Source organism: Caretta caretta, chromosome 3 (genome assembly GCF_965140235.1).
Source record: "Caretta caretta isolate rCarCar2 chromosome 3, rCarCar1.hap1, whole genome shotgun sequence".
Lineage (NCBI taxonomy): Eukaryota > Metazoa > Chordata > Testudines > Cheloniidae > Caretta > Caretta caretta.
In genome coordinates this window covers 32,513,007-32,531,053 of record NC_134208.1, presented here as the reverse complement: position 1 = coordinate 32,531,053, position 18,047 = coordinate 32,513,007, and the positions used below count along the sequence as shown (strand labels likewise).

At 42.6% G+C, this 18,047-nt stretch overlaps 1 protein-coding gene across 1 annotated transcript in view; it reads right to left on the bottom strand.

Annotated features, from left to right (window-relative positions):
• MBOAT2 (membrane bound glycerophospholipid O-acyltransferase 2) overlaps positions 1–15,206 on the bottom strand; it is a 217,767-nt gene extending 202,561 nt beyond the window's left edge. Inside the window, exon 1 of the mRNA XM_048845456.2 lies at positions 14,972–15,206. Coding sequence (XP_048701413.1) covers positions 14,972–15,043 — 72 coding nt within the window. The 5' untranslated portion in view covers positions 15,044–15,206. The remainder of the gene's footprint in view (positions 1–14,971) is intronic.
• Between the last annotated feature and the right edge of the window lie 2,841 nt (positions 15,207–18,047).

The following is an 18,047-nucleotide window of genomic DNA, read 5'->3' as shown; positions in this document are numbered from 1 at the left end:
ACACAGGCAATTTGTTAGAGGGGGAGGGAGGAGGATGTTGGGCAGTTGTTACTTTTATTTAAACCCAAGGAAATTCCCTGTGAAAACCTTATTAACACAGTATTAAGATAACTAAACTTACCAACTTAGTATAAAGAAAGTTAAGAACTTGTTTAAACTCTTACACTTATGCATCAAGCATAACCCCTTCTTTCCTTATCAGGCTTTGGTTTAGTTAATCAGAGTTACCGGAGGGAGTTAGGAGAAAAGAAAGGAGCAGTGGGCACGGCAGAAGTGTAAGGCAGAGAAGAGCAATGGGGAGACCCAAAAGAGTTGCTGGCCAACATGTGGTCGGCACATACAGTACACTAACCAGCCTAAGAAGGGAATGGGAGCTGCATATAGATGTCACGCATCATGTAGATGTCGTGTACTACTTTTGGGAGGGGGGTGTCAAGGTTCCTTCCCTACTCTGAACTCTAGGGTACAGATGTGGGGACCTGCATGAAAACCTCCTAAGCTTACTTTTACCAGCTTAGGTTAAAACTTCCCCAAGGTACAAACTATCTGATCTTTTGCCCTTGGACTTTATCTCTGCCACCACCAGAAGTCTAACAGGTATATAATTGGGAAAGAGACCGTTTGGAAGCATTTTTCCCCCCAAAATCCTCCCAAACCTTACACCCCCTTTCCTGGGGAAGGTTTGATAAAAATCCTCACCAATTTGCATAGGTGAACACACACCCAAACCGTTGGATCTTAAGAACAATAAAAGAAACATTCAGTTTCTTACAAGAAGAATTTTAATAGAAGTAAAAAGAATCACCTCTGTAAAATCAGGATGGTAAATACCTTACAGGGTAATCAGATTCAAAACATGGAGAATCCTTCTAGGCAAAACCTTAAGTTACAAAAAGACAGGAATCTACATCCCATTCAGCACAGCTTATTTTTTCAGCCATTTAAAGAAATCAGAATCTGACGCATATCTAGCTAGATTACTTACTAAGTTCTAAGACTCCATTCCTGTTCTGTCCCTGGCAAAAGCATCACACAGACAAAGAGAGAGGCTTTGTTTCTTCCTCCCCCCAGCTTTTGAAAGTATCTTGTCTCCTCATTGGTCATTTTGGTCAGGTGCCAGCGAGGTTATCCTAGCTTCTTAACCCTTTACAGGTGAAAGGGTTTTTCCTCTGGCCAGAAGGGATTTTAAAGGCGTTTACCCTTCCCTTTATATTTATGACAGGGGGAGTAAAGGCAAGAGTTACAAAGGAAAGAAGCAACCTCCACTTCCTGTCAAGACAGCTCCTCTTTAGGTATATCCTTTGAGAGACCCATTTGAATATACAGAGTCTGAAAAGCTCCAAATGACATGCAATCCACGGTTTCAGGGGAGGCAAGAAGAGAATGGCACAACAGCCAAAAATGTATCTTTTCTGGGATTATCCAAGCCCCATGTACCTTATAAAATCACTGCCAGACAGGGCCAAGAGCATTCTAATTTCAAAATGTAGCACGCCCAACCCTACCACATGCGACAGAAGTGCGTCAAAACTTTCCACAGACTCCGGCTGCTGAGAGTGGGGATGGATTGGGGGGGGGGGGGGGGGGAGAGGAAGGGAGAGACGACTTTTTTGTTTGTTTGTTTTGCTTCCAATAAAAAAAAAAAACTGTCCCTTTTTTAAAACTTAGTCCAAGAAAACTATGTTTTTATTCCTGGCTCAAGTCTCCTACTAACTGCTACTGTTCATAACCTTGAGTACAATTGTCCCATCTTTCCCAAGCCTTATTTGCAATGGACAACTGAAGGCCCCGATCCATAGTAGCCGACTGTTTTTTCTTCCTGCTAAAGTTTAGGCAAACTGATGAGGCAGCATAGGGAACCTTGCTGTCCAAAAGAGGCCTTTCCACCAAGAAGATACTTGTACACAGCAGGATGACAGACCTGCTTTACTCACTTACAAATATTATTAATACAGTATCAAGTGGGGAAGGGGAAGCTCATACCAGTTGTGCTCATCTGAGTGTGTGATCTCATCAAAAAAGAAAAGAAAAGAAAATTAAACTTTGAATCTTCTGAGGGCCCATCAACACATTGATTGCATCATCACACAACAGTTGGCGTGTGACATAGTATTTGATAAAATACTACAATATTATATACAAAGGAACGGCACCATTTTCTATAACTTTAAATGCACATGCAGCATTTGGAAGGCTATTTGCATTAACCACAAGAAAGATTGTAAAGTCTAATAGGGTACAGATATTAACAAGTGCAGGCTTCCCAAAGTGATTTAAAGTTTCAATCTGTCAAGAACCAAAACAAGTATCAGCAGTTTATACTGGACTACTGTTCAGCCAGGTAACATCTTAATTCTTGCATACAACTGAGCCACCTACCAACTCTGTTCTTCCTATGTGATACTTAGCTTAGCCAAATAAGGGCTCAGGCCTGAGAATAGGTCGACATGATTCAATGACCAATGAAAAACCTTGTACCATAAAATATGCTGTTGCAGTAAATAGATGTGTTGAGTGCTGATGTTTAGGAAAAATGTACTGCAATGTACCAGTCCAAATCATAATAAAGCCAGCTGTATCATTTGGGGGATTTTTGTAAAAATAGGGTGTTAGCAATATGCTAACCGCAAGTTGCTATGGTGATTAATTGATGTAAACGTTAACGAACATAAAGGAATTGATGACTTAGCCTATGTAAAAACAGGGCATCCGTGAATTAATGGGTACACTAAACTAGAAGTACAAACAAGGAAAAGAGGTGGAAATCTTTATGCAGAGGTATGACCCTCAGTGTGTATTAGTATAACTCATAAAAGGTGTCCCTCGGCCTGTGCGCAGGGAGGGAAGACACATAAGGAGATGCTCAACTGACCATCACCTGATGATCACCCAGGCTCTGGGGTTCCCAAAATGGAATGTGTAATGCAAGTATTAATGCTGGACGTTCGTTATTATCTCACTTTCTTCTGTTAGGATTTGCTGACTGTCACATTCATTATCTGCTTAATAAAATTATTACTAAATGGATGTGTCTTTCCTGAGGTGTTTCTAGAGTCTCTCAAACTATGCCTACAATAGCACTTTTGTCGGTAATACTTTTGTTGGTCAGGAGTTGTGTGGACAGCGCCACGTCAGGTGGGAGATGCTCTCCCACCGACAAAACTACTGCTGCTCATTGCGGGAGTGGGAGGGGTTAATTATGCCAGCAGGAGAATGTTCTCATTGGCATAGAGCAGCTACAAGAGAGACCTTACAGTGGTGCAGCTGCAGCAGTACCACTGTAAGGTCTGTAATGTAGACATAGCCTCACTCTAATGATAGTCCTGTGGGTGATTCTGACCTTATGGCTCTTCATACTGTAGCCAATTGAGAGCACAAACCTGCATCAACCACTACTGCAGTGGAAAGCGTAAACCATGATTTGACTAAACCCCATCAATTAGATTATAAAAAGCTACATCAGCTTACATTAAGGGCAAAATGTTCAACAAGCCTCTAAGTCAGGCAAATCTATTTCCACATGCAAAACCTACAACTACCAGTGTAAATCAAACAGTGACATTTGTGGACAGTTATTGACTAGTGGGCAGAAACATATACAGGTAGAAGTTAATTACTGAAAGCTAGAGAAATAAAGTTATATTTTCAATACTCCTCAACATAATTGACTGTATATGTCCAGAGTATGAAATGGCACATAGCCAGTTGACAGTTACATTTCTTATTCCCTGTAGTTCATAGATTACTTCTTATTCTATTTCCTCAGCCCACAATTTCATCAGTGACTACATTAAACACTAAGTATGAAACAGAGATAAAATGTATCATGAAAAAATATCAATGATGTTTATTTCATAGTCTCTTTTCCTTCTTAGACTAGGCCTTGATGTATCAGTTTGTCCAGATACTTTGTACTATACATGAACTCCACAAATATAGATTTACGCTACCTGGTTAACATTGCATTTTTAAAAAAAAATGCTTAGTTATGTGTTTACATTGGGCCATATCCTACAAGTGAACTTTTCAAGCAAGCTGCCCCAACAGCTTCTATGGGACAATCTACATGAACAAGTCTAGCAGACCTGAATAAGTCTACCAAAGTAGTACCTACTTGGACCCAGATCCTGCAAACACTTCAACATAGGAATGCCACTGATGTGAAAAGTCACTCAAGTATCCATTTTCAGGATCAGAACCTATTATTTTAAAGTGCACAAAATTCTAACAAATCCAAAAAAGGAAGAAATTTAGAATTAAAGAAAACTGTCAGATCAAATTTGGCCTAAAATTTAGGTTTTGTAAAATAAGTTTATACAAAATTTAGTATTTACAGAAACATTCTCTTTTTTCCTTTTTAAATCCTATAAGAAAGTAACATTCCTCCTTCACTGTTTGCAATGTGAATATTGCCACACACTACTAATGCATGAGAACCTGAAAGTCAAACTCATACAAGATACGTGTAGCAGCAAAAAGGTGTTCGACACAATCCTGATCCTAAAATGCAGAACCTGACTTCTCCTTTTCCCTACTCCATTATAGAGAGGCATTTTAATTATTCCCTTCCCTTGACTGACTACTGCTCTTCCCCATTGCTGCCATCCCCTCATCTCTCGTCACCTCCTATTTTTCCCAGTCCATCCACTTTCCATCTCCCTCAGTTGTCTCCTACTTTCTTTTGGACTCTTTGCTAGCTCTGGACATCCAGGAAGTAACAGTGGCAAGAAATGCCTTCTTCCACCTTCAAATTATGTATAAGCCTCCAACAAATTATGAGATTCAGTGTGAAAGCTACATTAATAATGTTACGTTTGAATAGTTAAGAGGCAAGACCGAAGAGGCAAGCAATGTCAACAGTGAAGCTCTACATGTAAATTAACTGCACAAAAGGGAAAGTTATTGTTCTATATGCAACCCTAACTTTGCAATTTCCTGACTTTCGGATACTTAACCATTCTGCATCTACATTCTCTTAATATACTTATTTGTACTTATATTAAATGCTTTGTTACATGTTTATACTTTGTTTACCTGTAATTATACATTTACTGCAGGTGCAGCCAAGGAGCCCTTCCAATAATTAATTTAACACCTGGCAAGTTTTATAGATGGCACCACTTACTGAGTTATGTAGTGATATAGTTCTTATTTTATATTGGAAAAAAAAAAAAGAACAAAAATCCAGTTCTGTGAGAGCTGTAATTATATGAAGATTTTCCTATAAAGCTTTTATCCTTTCCATACCAAGTCATTTATATATTTTTTTAATTATTCATTTTGTCCTTGTAATTCTCAACAGGTTTGTTGTCTCAAGAAAAAATAGGGAAGCTCTCTAACAGCTAAATTAAAAGGACATGATGTTACGTGGTCTAGGCAAAAGAAAAGAAAAGAAATTAAGTGGTTTTACAAAAAATCAAATGGAAATGGGTTTTTACACTTTCAGTGAAAAAGAGCATTTGTTGTTTTTATCATTTCAACATTCCATATAAGTGTTTGCAATCCAAGTACTGAACAACTGTGCTAATGCTAAGAAGCCATCGAATGAAGTGTGCTAAATAGACTAGCTTCAGAAATTCACTTAAGACTATGCCTGACATGCCCACACTCAGATAGTTTACTCAGGCTTGTCCATAAGAGCCTGCTCCATTGCTCTGCCCCCAACACAGACCCCATCTATTCTATTGTAAAATAGCATCCTTCTATTTATCCTTTTAAAATGATCTTGCTGAAGTATTTGTTCCCTGGGGATGAGATCTGTTTGTTAATCAGTCACACACAGTAGTCCTGCAATAAATAGTTTATTTCCACCATCCTAGTGAAATGAAAAAAATAAATCAAACCACAGAAGCAATAGAAAATTATTTAGGGTTGTTTCTCCCTGCACAACTTTCACACAAAATGAATTCAATTTTCATGATCTAAGGTTTTAGTAACAGTATTTTTGAATATGATTCTTAATCTATGTCCATACCTTTAAAGACACATACTTGTCCCTGTAGTTTAAGGCTAGACCCTTTATACAACTTGATGCCACAACTGGCAAGGGGCCATACACATCACCTTTCCTGCACATTACCATAGATTCTGGCAAACCTACAAGTTGTACTCAGATCTTCAGCCCCCCTTTTACAGGTGCCACTCTTAATCCTTACTGCTTCTTTTAACATAGAGAGACAGGAAGCCTTAAGATCAAGACTCAGCAAACAGGTGGGTCAGAGAGACCAGAGACATGTCTATACAGGGAAATTTACCGGCATCTTATCACTAGGAGTATTCTGCTATTGCTCCCTGTGTGGACACACTTCTTCCAGAATAAGAGTGCCTTTTTCTGGTTTAGTTTATGTTGCCTATACAAAACCAGAAAAAAAGCACTTGAAGGACTTGTCTACTTGGGAAAACCTACTGGCAGAACTATAGCTGTATAATTACACTGGTATAGCCGTAGCATTGTAACTCAGTATTGTCAACCTTAAGTTTCAAAAAGCTCAAGTCAGACCTCCAAAAATCATGAGATTAAAAAAAAACATGATTTTTGGGCCAAATAAAAATTATATCCTGTTTTTGGTTTTCTTGATTGTTGTACCCCTCGCCTCCCTCCAATGCATATGAAAGTGACAATTTGTGTTGCTAACGCTTGCAAGTTTATTAAGGTGACTTTGGTTCCTGCCGCAAACCTCTCGCCCCTACATCAGTCCTTCCTCCTACCCAGCAATTAATTCTGCCCCTAACTCTCCATCAATTCTACCCTCATCAGTTCTGCTCCCCACCACCTCACTTCCACTCCTTCTGGAGCTCTTCACTCCTCTTTATTAGTCATGGTGTTGCAAGGAGGGAGAGAGGAGCGGAAGAGAAGCCATCCCTTTGGTCACAGGCATCGTGAAGGGATTAATTCTTGATCCCACACTATTTAACATTTTTGTTGGGAACCTGGAAGAAAATATAAAATCATCACTGATAAAGTTTTCAGAGGACACAAAGATTGAAGGAGTAGTAAATAATGAAGCCAGGTCACAGATACAGAGCGATCTGGATGACTTGGTAAGCTGGACTCAAGCAAACAATATACATTTTAATATGGCCAAATATATATATAAGAATAAAGAACACAGGCCATATTTACAGGATGGGGGACTCTATCCTGGGAAGTAGTGACTCAACCAGATTTGGAGGTTGTGGTGCATCATCAGCTGCACATGAACTCCGAGACTTCCCCTCCCAATGCTAGAGCCAAGAGGTCTAATGTAATCCTTGGACGCATACATAGTGGAATCTCAAATAGGAGCGGAGAGATTATATTGCCTCTGTATTTGGCACTGATGTAGCCAATGCTGGGATACTGTGTCCAGCTCTGGTGTTCACAATTTAAGAGGGATACTGATAAATTGGAGAGGGTTCAGAGAAGAGCCACAAGAATGATTAAAGAACAAGCATTATAGTAAAAGACACAAGGAGCTCAATCTATTCAGCTTATCAAAGAATAGGTTTAAGGTTATTTGATCAATTGATAAGTACCTGCTTGGGGAACCAATATTTGATAATGGGATCTTCAGTTTAAGCAGACAAAAGGAGTAACCAGATCCAGTGGCTCGAAGTTGAAGCTAGACAAATTCAGACTGGAAACAAGATAATTAGCCACTGAAACAATTTACCAAAGGCTATGGTGGATTCTGCATTCCTGGAAATTTTAAAATCAAGATTGGATGTCTTTCTAAAAGATTTGTTCTAGTTCACACAAGAATTAATTCAGGGAAATCCTCTGCCCTGTGTTATACAGGAGGTCAGACTGGATGATCATAGTGGCCCCTTCTGGCCTTAGAATCTACAAATTTTTGAATAAGAAGGGGAGGACAGAGCAGAGCTGCTGGGCTCTCTCTCTTCTCCCTCCCTCCCTCCCCACCTTTCCTATTAGGATAGTCTGGGCTCCCGAGAGGAGGAAGTTCTTCAGGCTTTCTGCAGCAGTACTGATCAGCTGCTTTTCCCCAGGAGGCAGGGCTGCGAGGGAGGCAGCCAATCAGAAGAGCTCTCCTCTCCTTGAGAGAGCTGAAATTCATAAGAGGTCATAAGACCCACATACCCAGTTCAATAGATAAGTGAAGGCATAGTTAGCTCCAAAATATCCCTCCAAGAAAGGCTGTGGAATTCCCACCATTGGAGGTTTTTACAAACAGGCTGGACAAACACTTGTCAGGGATAGTTCAGGTTTATCCTGCTTCAGTACAGAGAGCTAGATTTGAGGCCCTTTTGAGGTCCCTTCAAGCCCTACATTACTCCGTTTCCATGATCCTCAGAGGAACTTTTGTCCATTCATACCCAGTTTGTGCTGGACTCACGAGTCCTTCTGGGTAGCTAAATCCATGTGAGGCCCAGTGGCTTCTCCTTCGGCCTCCACTGCCCCATTGACCTTCCCAATTACCACATAGCTCATCTCCATATTTCCTGCCATCGCCTCTGCCACTGCTGCCTGTTTCTATGGCAACAAAGGCAAAAATGCCACAAGTCATCTTCATCTGCCACTGGGGGAGGCAGAGGGAGCAGACACTGTGGCTTGAATCGACAAAGCGTCATCCTACAGAGACCTAGAGTCAATACAGGACTCCTTCCATGAGCAAAGACAAGGGGCAAGGGTGTGGACGGCACAGTGGAAGCAAGGCCAACAAAAAAGGGAACACAGACTTGTAGGAGAAAGAAGGTAAATACAGTAACTCCACGCTTAACATTGCAGTTATGTTCTTGAAAATGCGACTTTAAGCGAAATGATGTTAAGCGAATCCAAGTTCCCCGTAAGAATTAATGTAAATGGGGGGGGGGTTAGGTTCCAGGGAAATTATTTTCGCCAGACAAAAGACATTACATACATATACAGAATAAGTTTTACACAATTTTAAACAAACAATGTAATACTGTACTCAGCAATGATGATTGTGAAGCTTGGTTGAGGTGGTGGAGTCAGAGGGTGAAAGAGGGTAGATCATCCAGCTGTTCCTCTTGCTGTTCTTTTCCAAGTGCCGGGGTGTGCTCAACCCCTGGCTCTGCCCCAGGCCCTCCCCCACTCCACCCCTTCCCCCAAGGCCCCACCCCACCTCTTCCCACCACCGCTCCACCCCCTTCCCCCAGCCTCCTGAATGCTGTGAAACAGCTGACTGCTGCGGGCGGGGGGTGCAGAAAGGGAGGCTGTGCACCTCCCACCCACAGCAATCAGCTGTTTCTCGGCATTCAGAAGGCTCTTGGGGGGGGAAGAGGGAGGATGCGAACTGCGTCCTTGCTCCTCCCCAGAACTTCCTGAAGGCCACAAAACAGCTGATAGCTGCTGGAGGGAGGCGTGGGGAGGGAGGAGGAAGTTGCTGATCCGCAGGGCTGCCAGCGGGCGGGACGCGCGGGGGGTGTAGAGGGGAGTCCGATAGGGGGGCTGCTGGCCCACCCTGGTTCCAAGCCCCTACGGCCAAATGTTATAAGCAAACATTACGCAACTTTAAATGAGTATGTTCTCCAATAGATCAGAGACGTAACAAAGAAACAACGTTAACCAGAATGATGTTAAGTGAGGAGTTACTGTACTGAAAGTTGGATCCCCTCAAATACTAATTCTCTCCCAGATTTTCTTTTTTAATTCTCACCCTTCCCACACCTATCTGCAGGTCTATCAGAGATGGCTGCAAAAACCCTCTGAACAAAAGTTAAAATAAAGCCCTATATATCCTTATGTATTCAAATTAATTCTGTAAATTTTCAAGACTTGAAAGTTCACTCAACAGTGGCCAATGAGAAGCTCTCCCAGACGAGTATGGGAACTTCCACTATCAATTTCTGCAGAATTTAAGTTTTTATTTTTAATAGTTACATTTCTAGTCCCTAGATTGCAATTATAACTTTCCACATGCAGATCCTTATGCCTTATTTCATATATGAAATATGTCCAATTGTCTTCCCAAATCTGTAGAGAGAAAGCTCTGTTGATTTTCCCACTGCTCAGAACTTTGCCAAGCACCACCAGAGTGAAATTAGAAAAAAAACTCTGCTCAGGTTCTCTTCTGATACCCAAAACCCTTTGTGGAGCTGTGCAACTATCAAGAAACACATTAGCATTCTGAAGTAGCAACTTCAGTAAATCAGAGCAGCAGGACTTAAAAACAGAGCCTTAGGGAGAGACAGCGCAGTAGAAATCCCCCCTCCTTGATATCAGGGGGCTATGTATGGGATTGGGGGGAAAAGAAACAGAAAGCTCCTGACCCTTCCAACAACCAGAGAAGTTGGAACTTCAAATTTATAAAAAATTTATAGAAATCCCAGCTGTCACAGTTCAGGGGTAATGCATCTGTATTTCACCCACATGGTCCAACAAGGGCACCCAGTCTAGGCTCCCAGCCCCTCAATCATCCATTTTGGGAGGAGACCCGCGTCTCTCTCCCTCTTGATCAGGGTTTTTTCAGAGTGCACAATTCTCTGCCTACACTGCGAGTTCCCCAGAAAGCCAGAATGCCTTAATAGGTCAGAGGCTGCTCTTTACTTTCTCTCCGAAGACTATGAACAACTGTAACTGCCAACAGTCACAAACTTTACCACTCAGCTCTTTATAAGCAAGTACATTTATTCATAAGGTGAAAGTACCACAGAGAAAAAAATATTAAAGACAACAGAAGAACCTACACGCACGTTAAAAAGCTTACTAGAGACCCCAACTCCAACCTCGGGTTCTGGTAGGTGTCAGTTCTTCCAAAGCCACAATAGGGTTTTCATCATGGTTACAAGTTTGTAACTGTCTCAGATTCAGAACCTGAACACCCATGAATAATTCAGGCTTTCCTTTATACGGCTTGGGTCTTTGATGTTGGCCTCAAGTAAGAGGATCAGCAAACAACAGACCACTCCATAGGGCATAACTTCATAAGGCTGTATTTTTGCATAACCAGTGGTGGGGAATTTGCAATCACCTCCCACTAGATATTCCCCAGGAAAAAAACACTTTTTGTTCCACAAGTCCATTCTTGTCTGGCACATTGTTCAATGTAGTTTTTTGAAACACCAGGCCTGACAGTTGTCACATCTCCCACTCTTGAGCAGGTCCATACAATCCTGGCCCACAGCAATACATAAATAGGGCCCTACCAAATTCATGGTCCATTTTGGTCAATTTCATGGTCATAGGATTTTAAAAATCATAAATTTCATGACTTCAGAAATTTAAATTTGAAATTTCACAGTGTTGTAATTGTAGGGGTCCTGACCCAAAAAGAAGTTGCAGGTAGGGTTGCAAGGTTATTGTAGGGGGGGCTGCAGTACTGCTACCCTTTTTTCTGCGTTCCTGCTGGCGGTGGCGCTGCCTTCATAGCTGGATGGCTGAAGAGCGGCAGCTGCTGGCTGGGAGTCCAGTTCTGAAGGCAATACCGCCACCAGCAGCAGCGCAGAAGTAAGGATGGCATGGTATGGTCTTGCCACCCTTACTTCTGTGCTACTGCTGGCAGGGCACTGCCTTCAGAGCTGGGCACCTGGCCAGCAGCAGATGCTCCTTGGCCACCCAGCTTTGAAGGCAGTGCAGAAATAAGGGTGGAAATACTACAACCCCTGCTAAAATAACCTTGCAAACAACCCCCCACAACCTTCTTTTGGGTCAGGACCTCCAGTTTGAGAAATGTTGGTCTCCCCCCATGAAATCTGTAACGTATAGGGTAAAAGCACACAAAAGACCCAATTTCACCGAGGAGGGCAGAAGGGGACACACCAGATTTCATGGTCCGTGACACGTTTCTCATGGCCCTGAATTTGGTAGGGCCATATACGTAAACCATTAATTTAATAAAATGGACCCCAAATAAAATTCATTCAATAAAGTCTCCCAAGGATTTTGCAGGAAATTGCCATATCTGTCACAACAGCTTTCCCCCCTTTCACCACAGCTGAGGAAAATAGGGGGACTAGTCCTCTCATTAAGTGGTTGATTTTGAAACTCTCAGGTGGATCCATCCTTTCCTGCCTTGCAAATATAACTCTGGCTAGTAGGTACTTGGTTAATTTTTCAAGCCTTGGCTGTACTGAGTGTTTTTCTAAGTAGTATTTCTAAAACCATTTTAAAGCCTGGTCTACATGCATATTTTCATATAATTATTTCTGTAAAAAATCATACCCTTAATCAAAGTTTTAGGCTGTCTTCACAGACAAAAAATATTTTTATTTACATTTATTTTAAACAGCAACAGGTGTTAGCCATACTTCTGTAAAATTCCAGTGGAAACAAGACACAAGAGGTTTTTACTAAAGTATAGTTAGACGAAGTCAACATTATATCCCGCATCTGAGTTTAATCTCACCTAGCTACATCACTGTAAAAACTACAGAGCCTTGTCTCCACTATGATTTTTACAGCAAACACACATTACCTATCTCACTGTAAAAACCCACCTTTCTTGGCAGCGAAGACACAGCCAAACTGGTACAAATCCCACAAAAGGGATTTGTGTAGCTTTAACTGTAACAGTATAGTTACTCCTTTTGTACTTCCTTGTTCAGCCAGATCTGCTTTTTATAATCCCTAGTGTTTGTACAATATTATTGAAAGGCATACATAACCTTTGCACATACACCAATTTATCCGAACACTTTGTTTCCTTTTAGTCTTTTCCCTCCACTGCTTCATCCCATTTGATTACATCCAACATCCATGTTCTCTCCCTAATTAAACATTTCTTTATGCATCTGTCTTGTGATGAGACTTGTTTAAAAAAAATCTTTAAAGCTGAGATTTTTGTATAAGTACTCCAATAAATACAACTTCTTACAGAGTTGTATAATTTCACAAAGCCTTGAATACATACCCTAATCAACATTACTATTGCTTAAATCATGGCTAATGAAAATACACAGCAATTTTCCTTTGTACACATCTACGTATCAACATTAATAGTCCATAGGGCAGGGCAATATAAAAATAAGCGGAGGGGGAAGTATTTTAATGTTCTTGTTACAGACCTTCTAAACTACACACACAGTTTTCATCAAAATTGCCCTGGAAGCTTCCATGTAGCTTGCTAGATAAGGGCAAGGTATTTTTCATAAAGCACCTATCTTACAGAAGCATCTGTTGCAGAACACTAGAACAATACAGGTTATAATCCGTATATTGATTAAGATTCTAGATGGAGGCCTTCCAGTCTCTTGGATAAATCATTTTAAATGATGTGTCAGCAATATTTATAAAAACGAGTTTGAACAAGTGACCATATGCCACAAAGTGATGAAAGTTATAATAAATGCCAACATCCTGGAATCATGCCATAAATGAGGAGTTATCTATTATTTGTTTTACAACATCCAAGTGAGTTCTAGGTGCTTTACAGAAATAGAGAAAGCGTGGTTCCTGCTTTAAGAGTTTAAAATCTAGAAATAAGAGAGTTCAGATACTAGGCCACATACTTCCTTTGCTACCAGTATGAGATGCATACTGAATCAACTCAAGTTCTACATAGTATCTAGCTCCTGGTGTCAGAATTCACTAGAATTGCCTGCTTTTGGGAGCTTCTATAACAGCCACATATGATTAGAAGCCACAGAATTAGGATATTTTTAGGCTCTTGTATTAGTGAAGTAGAAAATTTTAAACTAAAAAACTCTTTTTTCTAGAGAGTTTCCTTTCCTCAATATTTAGTCCCCACTGATTTTTACTTGTGAAGTTTGGTTTAGTTACGCCCCTTAAATGCAAAACTCCCTCTATGTACACATAATAGGAGTTCTTCTATTTTCTTTACCTTGCTTCCTTTATTTGCATACTATCACCTTAGAAACTTAGACGCTCTGCCCCAAATCAGCCTTTACACATTTACACATGGTTTTTCTTGTTATTCTTCCTTCTAAAATTGTCTCTCTGCCCATACATCACAGTATCATTACATTTTTTATGAACATTACATATATATTTGTAAAAAGTGTTTATCCTTGGAGTTAGAAGATCCAAGTTTTATTTCCATTTCTTTCACAAACATACTATATGACCTTGGGTAAGTCACTCAACCTGTACATCGCAGTTTCCCCATCTGTAAGCTAGGGATAACACTTTCTACTTTACATGTAGTGAGAGACATAAGGCATCAGGTATTTACACATCCTGAGATAAAAGGCACTAGGGAAGTGCAGTGCCCACAGGTATATATTAATTATTAAACATTTTGTTTATATAAACAAATACATATATGCACAAAACAAATAATACATAAATGCAGAGTAAGTGTGTTCCATGAATTGCAGAAATTAACTACACTCATGACACCCCTGGGAGGTCAGGTCAATATTATCCCCCCTTTCCAGCTGAGAAAAAAAAAAAAAAAAAAAGAGATTAAATGTCTTCCCCGAGGCCATACAGAGGTAATTACAAAGCCAGGAAAAGAACGTATGGCTTCTACCAGTCCCCTGGTATAACGACTGACCCACACGCTCAGGGGTCAACCACCACCATAACTATTTGTAAATACACATATAACTATATTATGTACACAATTTCATTACAGTTCTGTAATACAGTTTAGAACAAGCGTTGCAATTAAAAATACCATCTGATGTATGCTTTTGCATTTATCAAAACACTGAGGTACACCATGTGCACCTGCACAAATAGCATTGTTGTCGCCTATTCTCATACCAGATGCATACTCATGTTCATCACATCTTGCACACACACTAGTGTCAGAGATGGGTGGATGCAGGCACAAGCGTTCCTACACACACAAAGGGTTGGATTATGCACACACGCACCCCGCTGCCTGGGCACGCATGGGGGAAGGTGCTGGGGGCTGTCCCCAGACACACACAGAGACGTGCCATGGGCTGCGGGGGGGGGGGGGGGAGGGGTGCATGCAGGGAGAGGTGCCACGGCTGGGATGAGGAGGGAAGGAGTGGGGGATGGGATGGCGTGGAGGGGACTAAACCCAGCCAGCCCCCTCTCCCCACAGGAAGCCGAGCAGGGTGGGCGCCTCCCCATCCTCACCTGGTCTATGGGCAGCCGCACGGCGTTGCTGAGGGGCTGCAGCAGCGTGCAGCCTGTGGTGCTGGTGGCCATGGCGAGGGCGCCGCCCCCAGCCCGGGAGAACGGGGACTGGTCGGGGGGAGGAGGAGGAGGAGAAGCCGCTTTTCCCTCCCGTCTCCCCACACCAGCGGCAGCAGCGCGAACAGCACGAACGACGTCGTGACAACAAGAGGCCGGAGGAGGTGGCGGGAGCGGCCCAGCCGCGGAGTGACAGTCCCGCTGCCCACTCCACACGCGGCCAAGCGGTTGAGTGACAGGCGGCGGCTCCCAATCCCCGCCCAGCAGGAGGGCGGGACAAAGCCGCCAGTCGTCACCTCCCCTTCGGCGCTGATGAGGGCCGCAGGACCGGGTCAGGGGCGGTTGGGCTGGGTTAGGGACTGTCGCTATGGTAACCCCCCTTCACCTGCTGTTGGGGAGTGGCTGCGGGACCCCCAATGGAGAAGGGTCAACAGAACAGGGGGCCACGGCAATGCCTGGGGAAGGGTAATGAGGAGACCCCAGCATTGGGAGGGGGCGTGGCAATGGGGGGTTAATGGTGGCCTCACCCCAGCACTGGAGAGGGGGCACTGACGATGGGGAGGTAATGAGGAGACACCAGCATTTGGGGGGTTGCTGACTATGGGTGGAGGGGTTAATGAGGATGCCTGAGCATTGGAGGGGGGTACCGGTAATGGGGAGGGCTGGTTATGGGGAAGCCTGTGCATTGGGAGTGGTACTGGCAATGGTGGGGTTAATGGGCCTCTACCAGCAATAGCAAAGTTAATGAGGGTCACCAGCACTGAGTGGAAGGGACAGTAGATTAAGCAGAGTGCTTGGTAGTGTTGAAGTGTGGAGGATATCGGCACTTGATGGGGCCAATTGAGGGGTTCAAGTCTGGGAGTGCTGGGGCAGCAGCACTAGATAGAGGGTAGTACCTACCCTAAAGATTACATTGGTATCAGCACTTGCCAGGAGTTGGCACCTTGACAAAATGGGATGGGAAAAGCTGGGGAGCCACAGAATTAGAAAGGTTGAGAGTATTGGTCCCCACTGAAAGGGGAATGGCAGTTGCCTGAGGAACCTAACTGCTACCCTGATAGCTATTGGCCTAGTTTGAGCTAGGAAAATCACAGTGGGTGCTACTATGGTGGAGGTTTACAAAACTCTTTGTTGTAGGAGCATGTGGATGTGATAAAGGTGGACAAGGTACCAGAGATAATTAAGGAATATAAACAATTGGCTTTTTCTAACAGTGCAGGAGCAATGTGCCTATTCTTCTCCTAACTTCTCTCAAACACCCAAGAGTTTATGCACTCCACAGGAAGGAATATTACTCGATGGTTATGCAGACATTAGTGGATCATTGTGGTAAGATTTTGGACGTTTACATGTTATACAAGCAAAGTGCACTGTAACAGAATTTTCAAAAAAAGACTTGTAAAAAGATGGCAAAGGGGACTCTGTTCCCATTGAACAACACTGATATTCCCACACTTCAAACCCCTTGGCCCCAGCCCCACCCCAGAGCCTAGTGGAATTTCTGTTGTAGGTTTACATAAAGGAGTACAGACATGATGCTGATGTTTGAAATTCATATTTTTGTATTGGTGCCAATCATACTACTTTTCTAAATCTTTTTTCAAGTTTATAAAAGTTGTTTGCTGCTTTTGATATTTGTTGCTTGACATATAGTATGGTGTCACCATCATTGCACATCTCATTTCCTTAGATTGGTAACATGACTTGATTCTTCTAGTATTTCTCCATCTACTCTGGTGGTTGCGTTTGGGACATTGATAGCCATATATTTTGTCTTTCCCTTTTTGAAAACAAACCAACTTGTTCTGGGTGCATCTGCCAAATGCTTGGTCTCTCCCACCCCCCACCCCCCCAGCAATATGTAGAACTAAGCAGGACAGTGTCATCAGCAAAAATGAGGTTGTCATAAATATAAAGGGAAGCGTAACCACCTTTCTGTATACAGTGCTATAAAATCCCTCCTGGCCAGAGGCAAAACCCTTTCACCTGTAAAGGGTTAAGAAGCTAAGATAACCTCGCTGGTGCCTGACCCAAAATGACCAATGAGGAGACAAGATACTTTCAAACCTGAAGGGGGACGTGGAACAAAGGGTTTGTCTGTCTGTGTGATGTTTTTGCCTGGAACAGATCAGGAATGCAGCCTTACAACTCCTGTTAAGTTAGTAAGTAATCTAGCTAGAAATGCACTAGATTTCCTTTTGTTCAATGGCTGGTAAAATAAGCTGTGCTGCGTGGAATGTATATTCCTGTTTTTGTGTCTTAAGGTCTTGCCTCTGGCCAGGAGGGATTTTATAGCACTGTATACAGAAAGGCGGTTACCCTTTGCTTTATATTTATGACAGAAGTAATCTAGTTGTGCTTTATCATTTGTCCATACAATTCCTCAGTTGTCCTCTGCAATTATGTTCCTCATGACATAGTCAATGACCAATGCAAACAATTATGGGGTGTAACACCTTGTGCCTTACTCCATCAGCTAATGGTTTGCAGTGGCAACTGATGTCACCACCTGACTGCACATGAGTCATAGTGAATATGGCTGATTAAAATTGGCAATATTTAGGGCACCTTTTCTATCCCCTTTCCTTTCTAAAAACGTTGAAAAATAGCTACTCAGTCACCTGGGCTGTTGTCAGGCATCCTTGCTGCCCATGATTCAAAGGTGAGCAACCAGAGTTCCAGGTTACCTATGTGCAGGTTTGTGAGTGTGACCCCCAGTGTTGATCTACACCAGTGGTTCTCAGCCAGAGGTCTGGGGGGTGTGAGTGGGTTTCAAGGGGTCTGCCAAGCAGGGTCAGTGTTAGACTCACTAGGGTCCAGGGTAGAAAGCCCAAGCCCCACCGCATGGGACTGAAGCCTGGGGCCCTGAGTAATGTAGCAATTGTGGGGGGCCCTGTGGCATGGGGCCCAAGGCAATTGCCCTGTTTGCTACCCCCTAATGCCAGCTTTTGTATGCAGAAAACCATATGGCACAACCAGGCCATGGAGTTTTTACAGCATGTTAGGGGGGCCTCAGAAG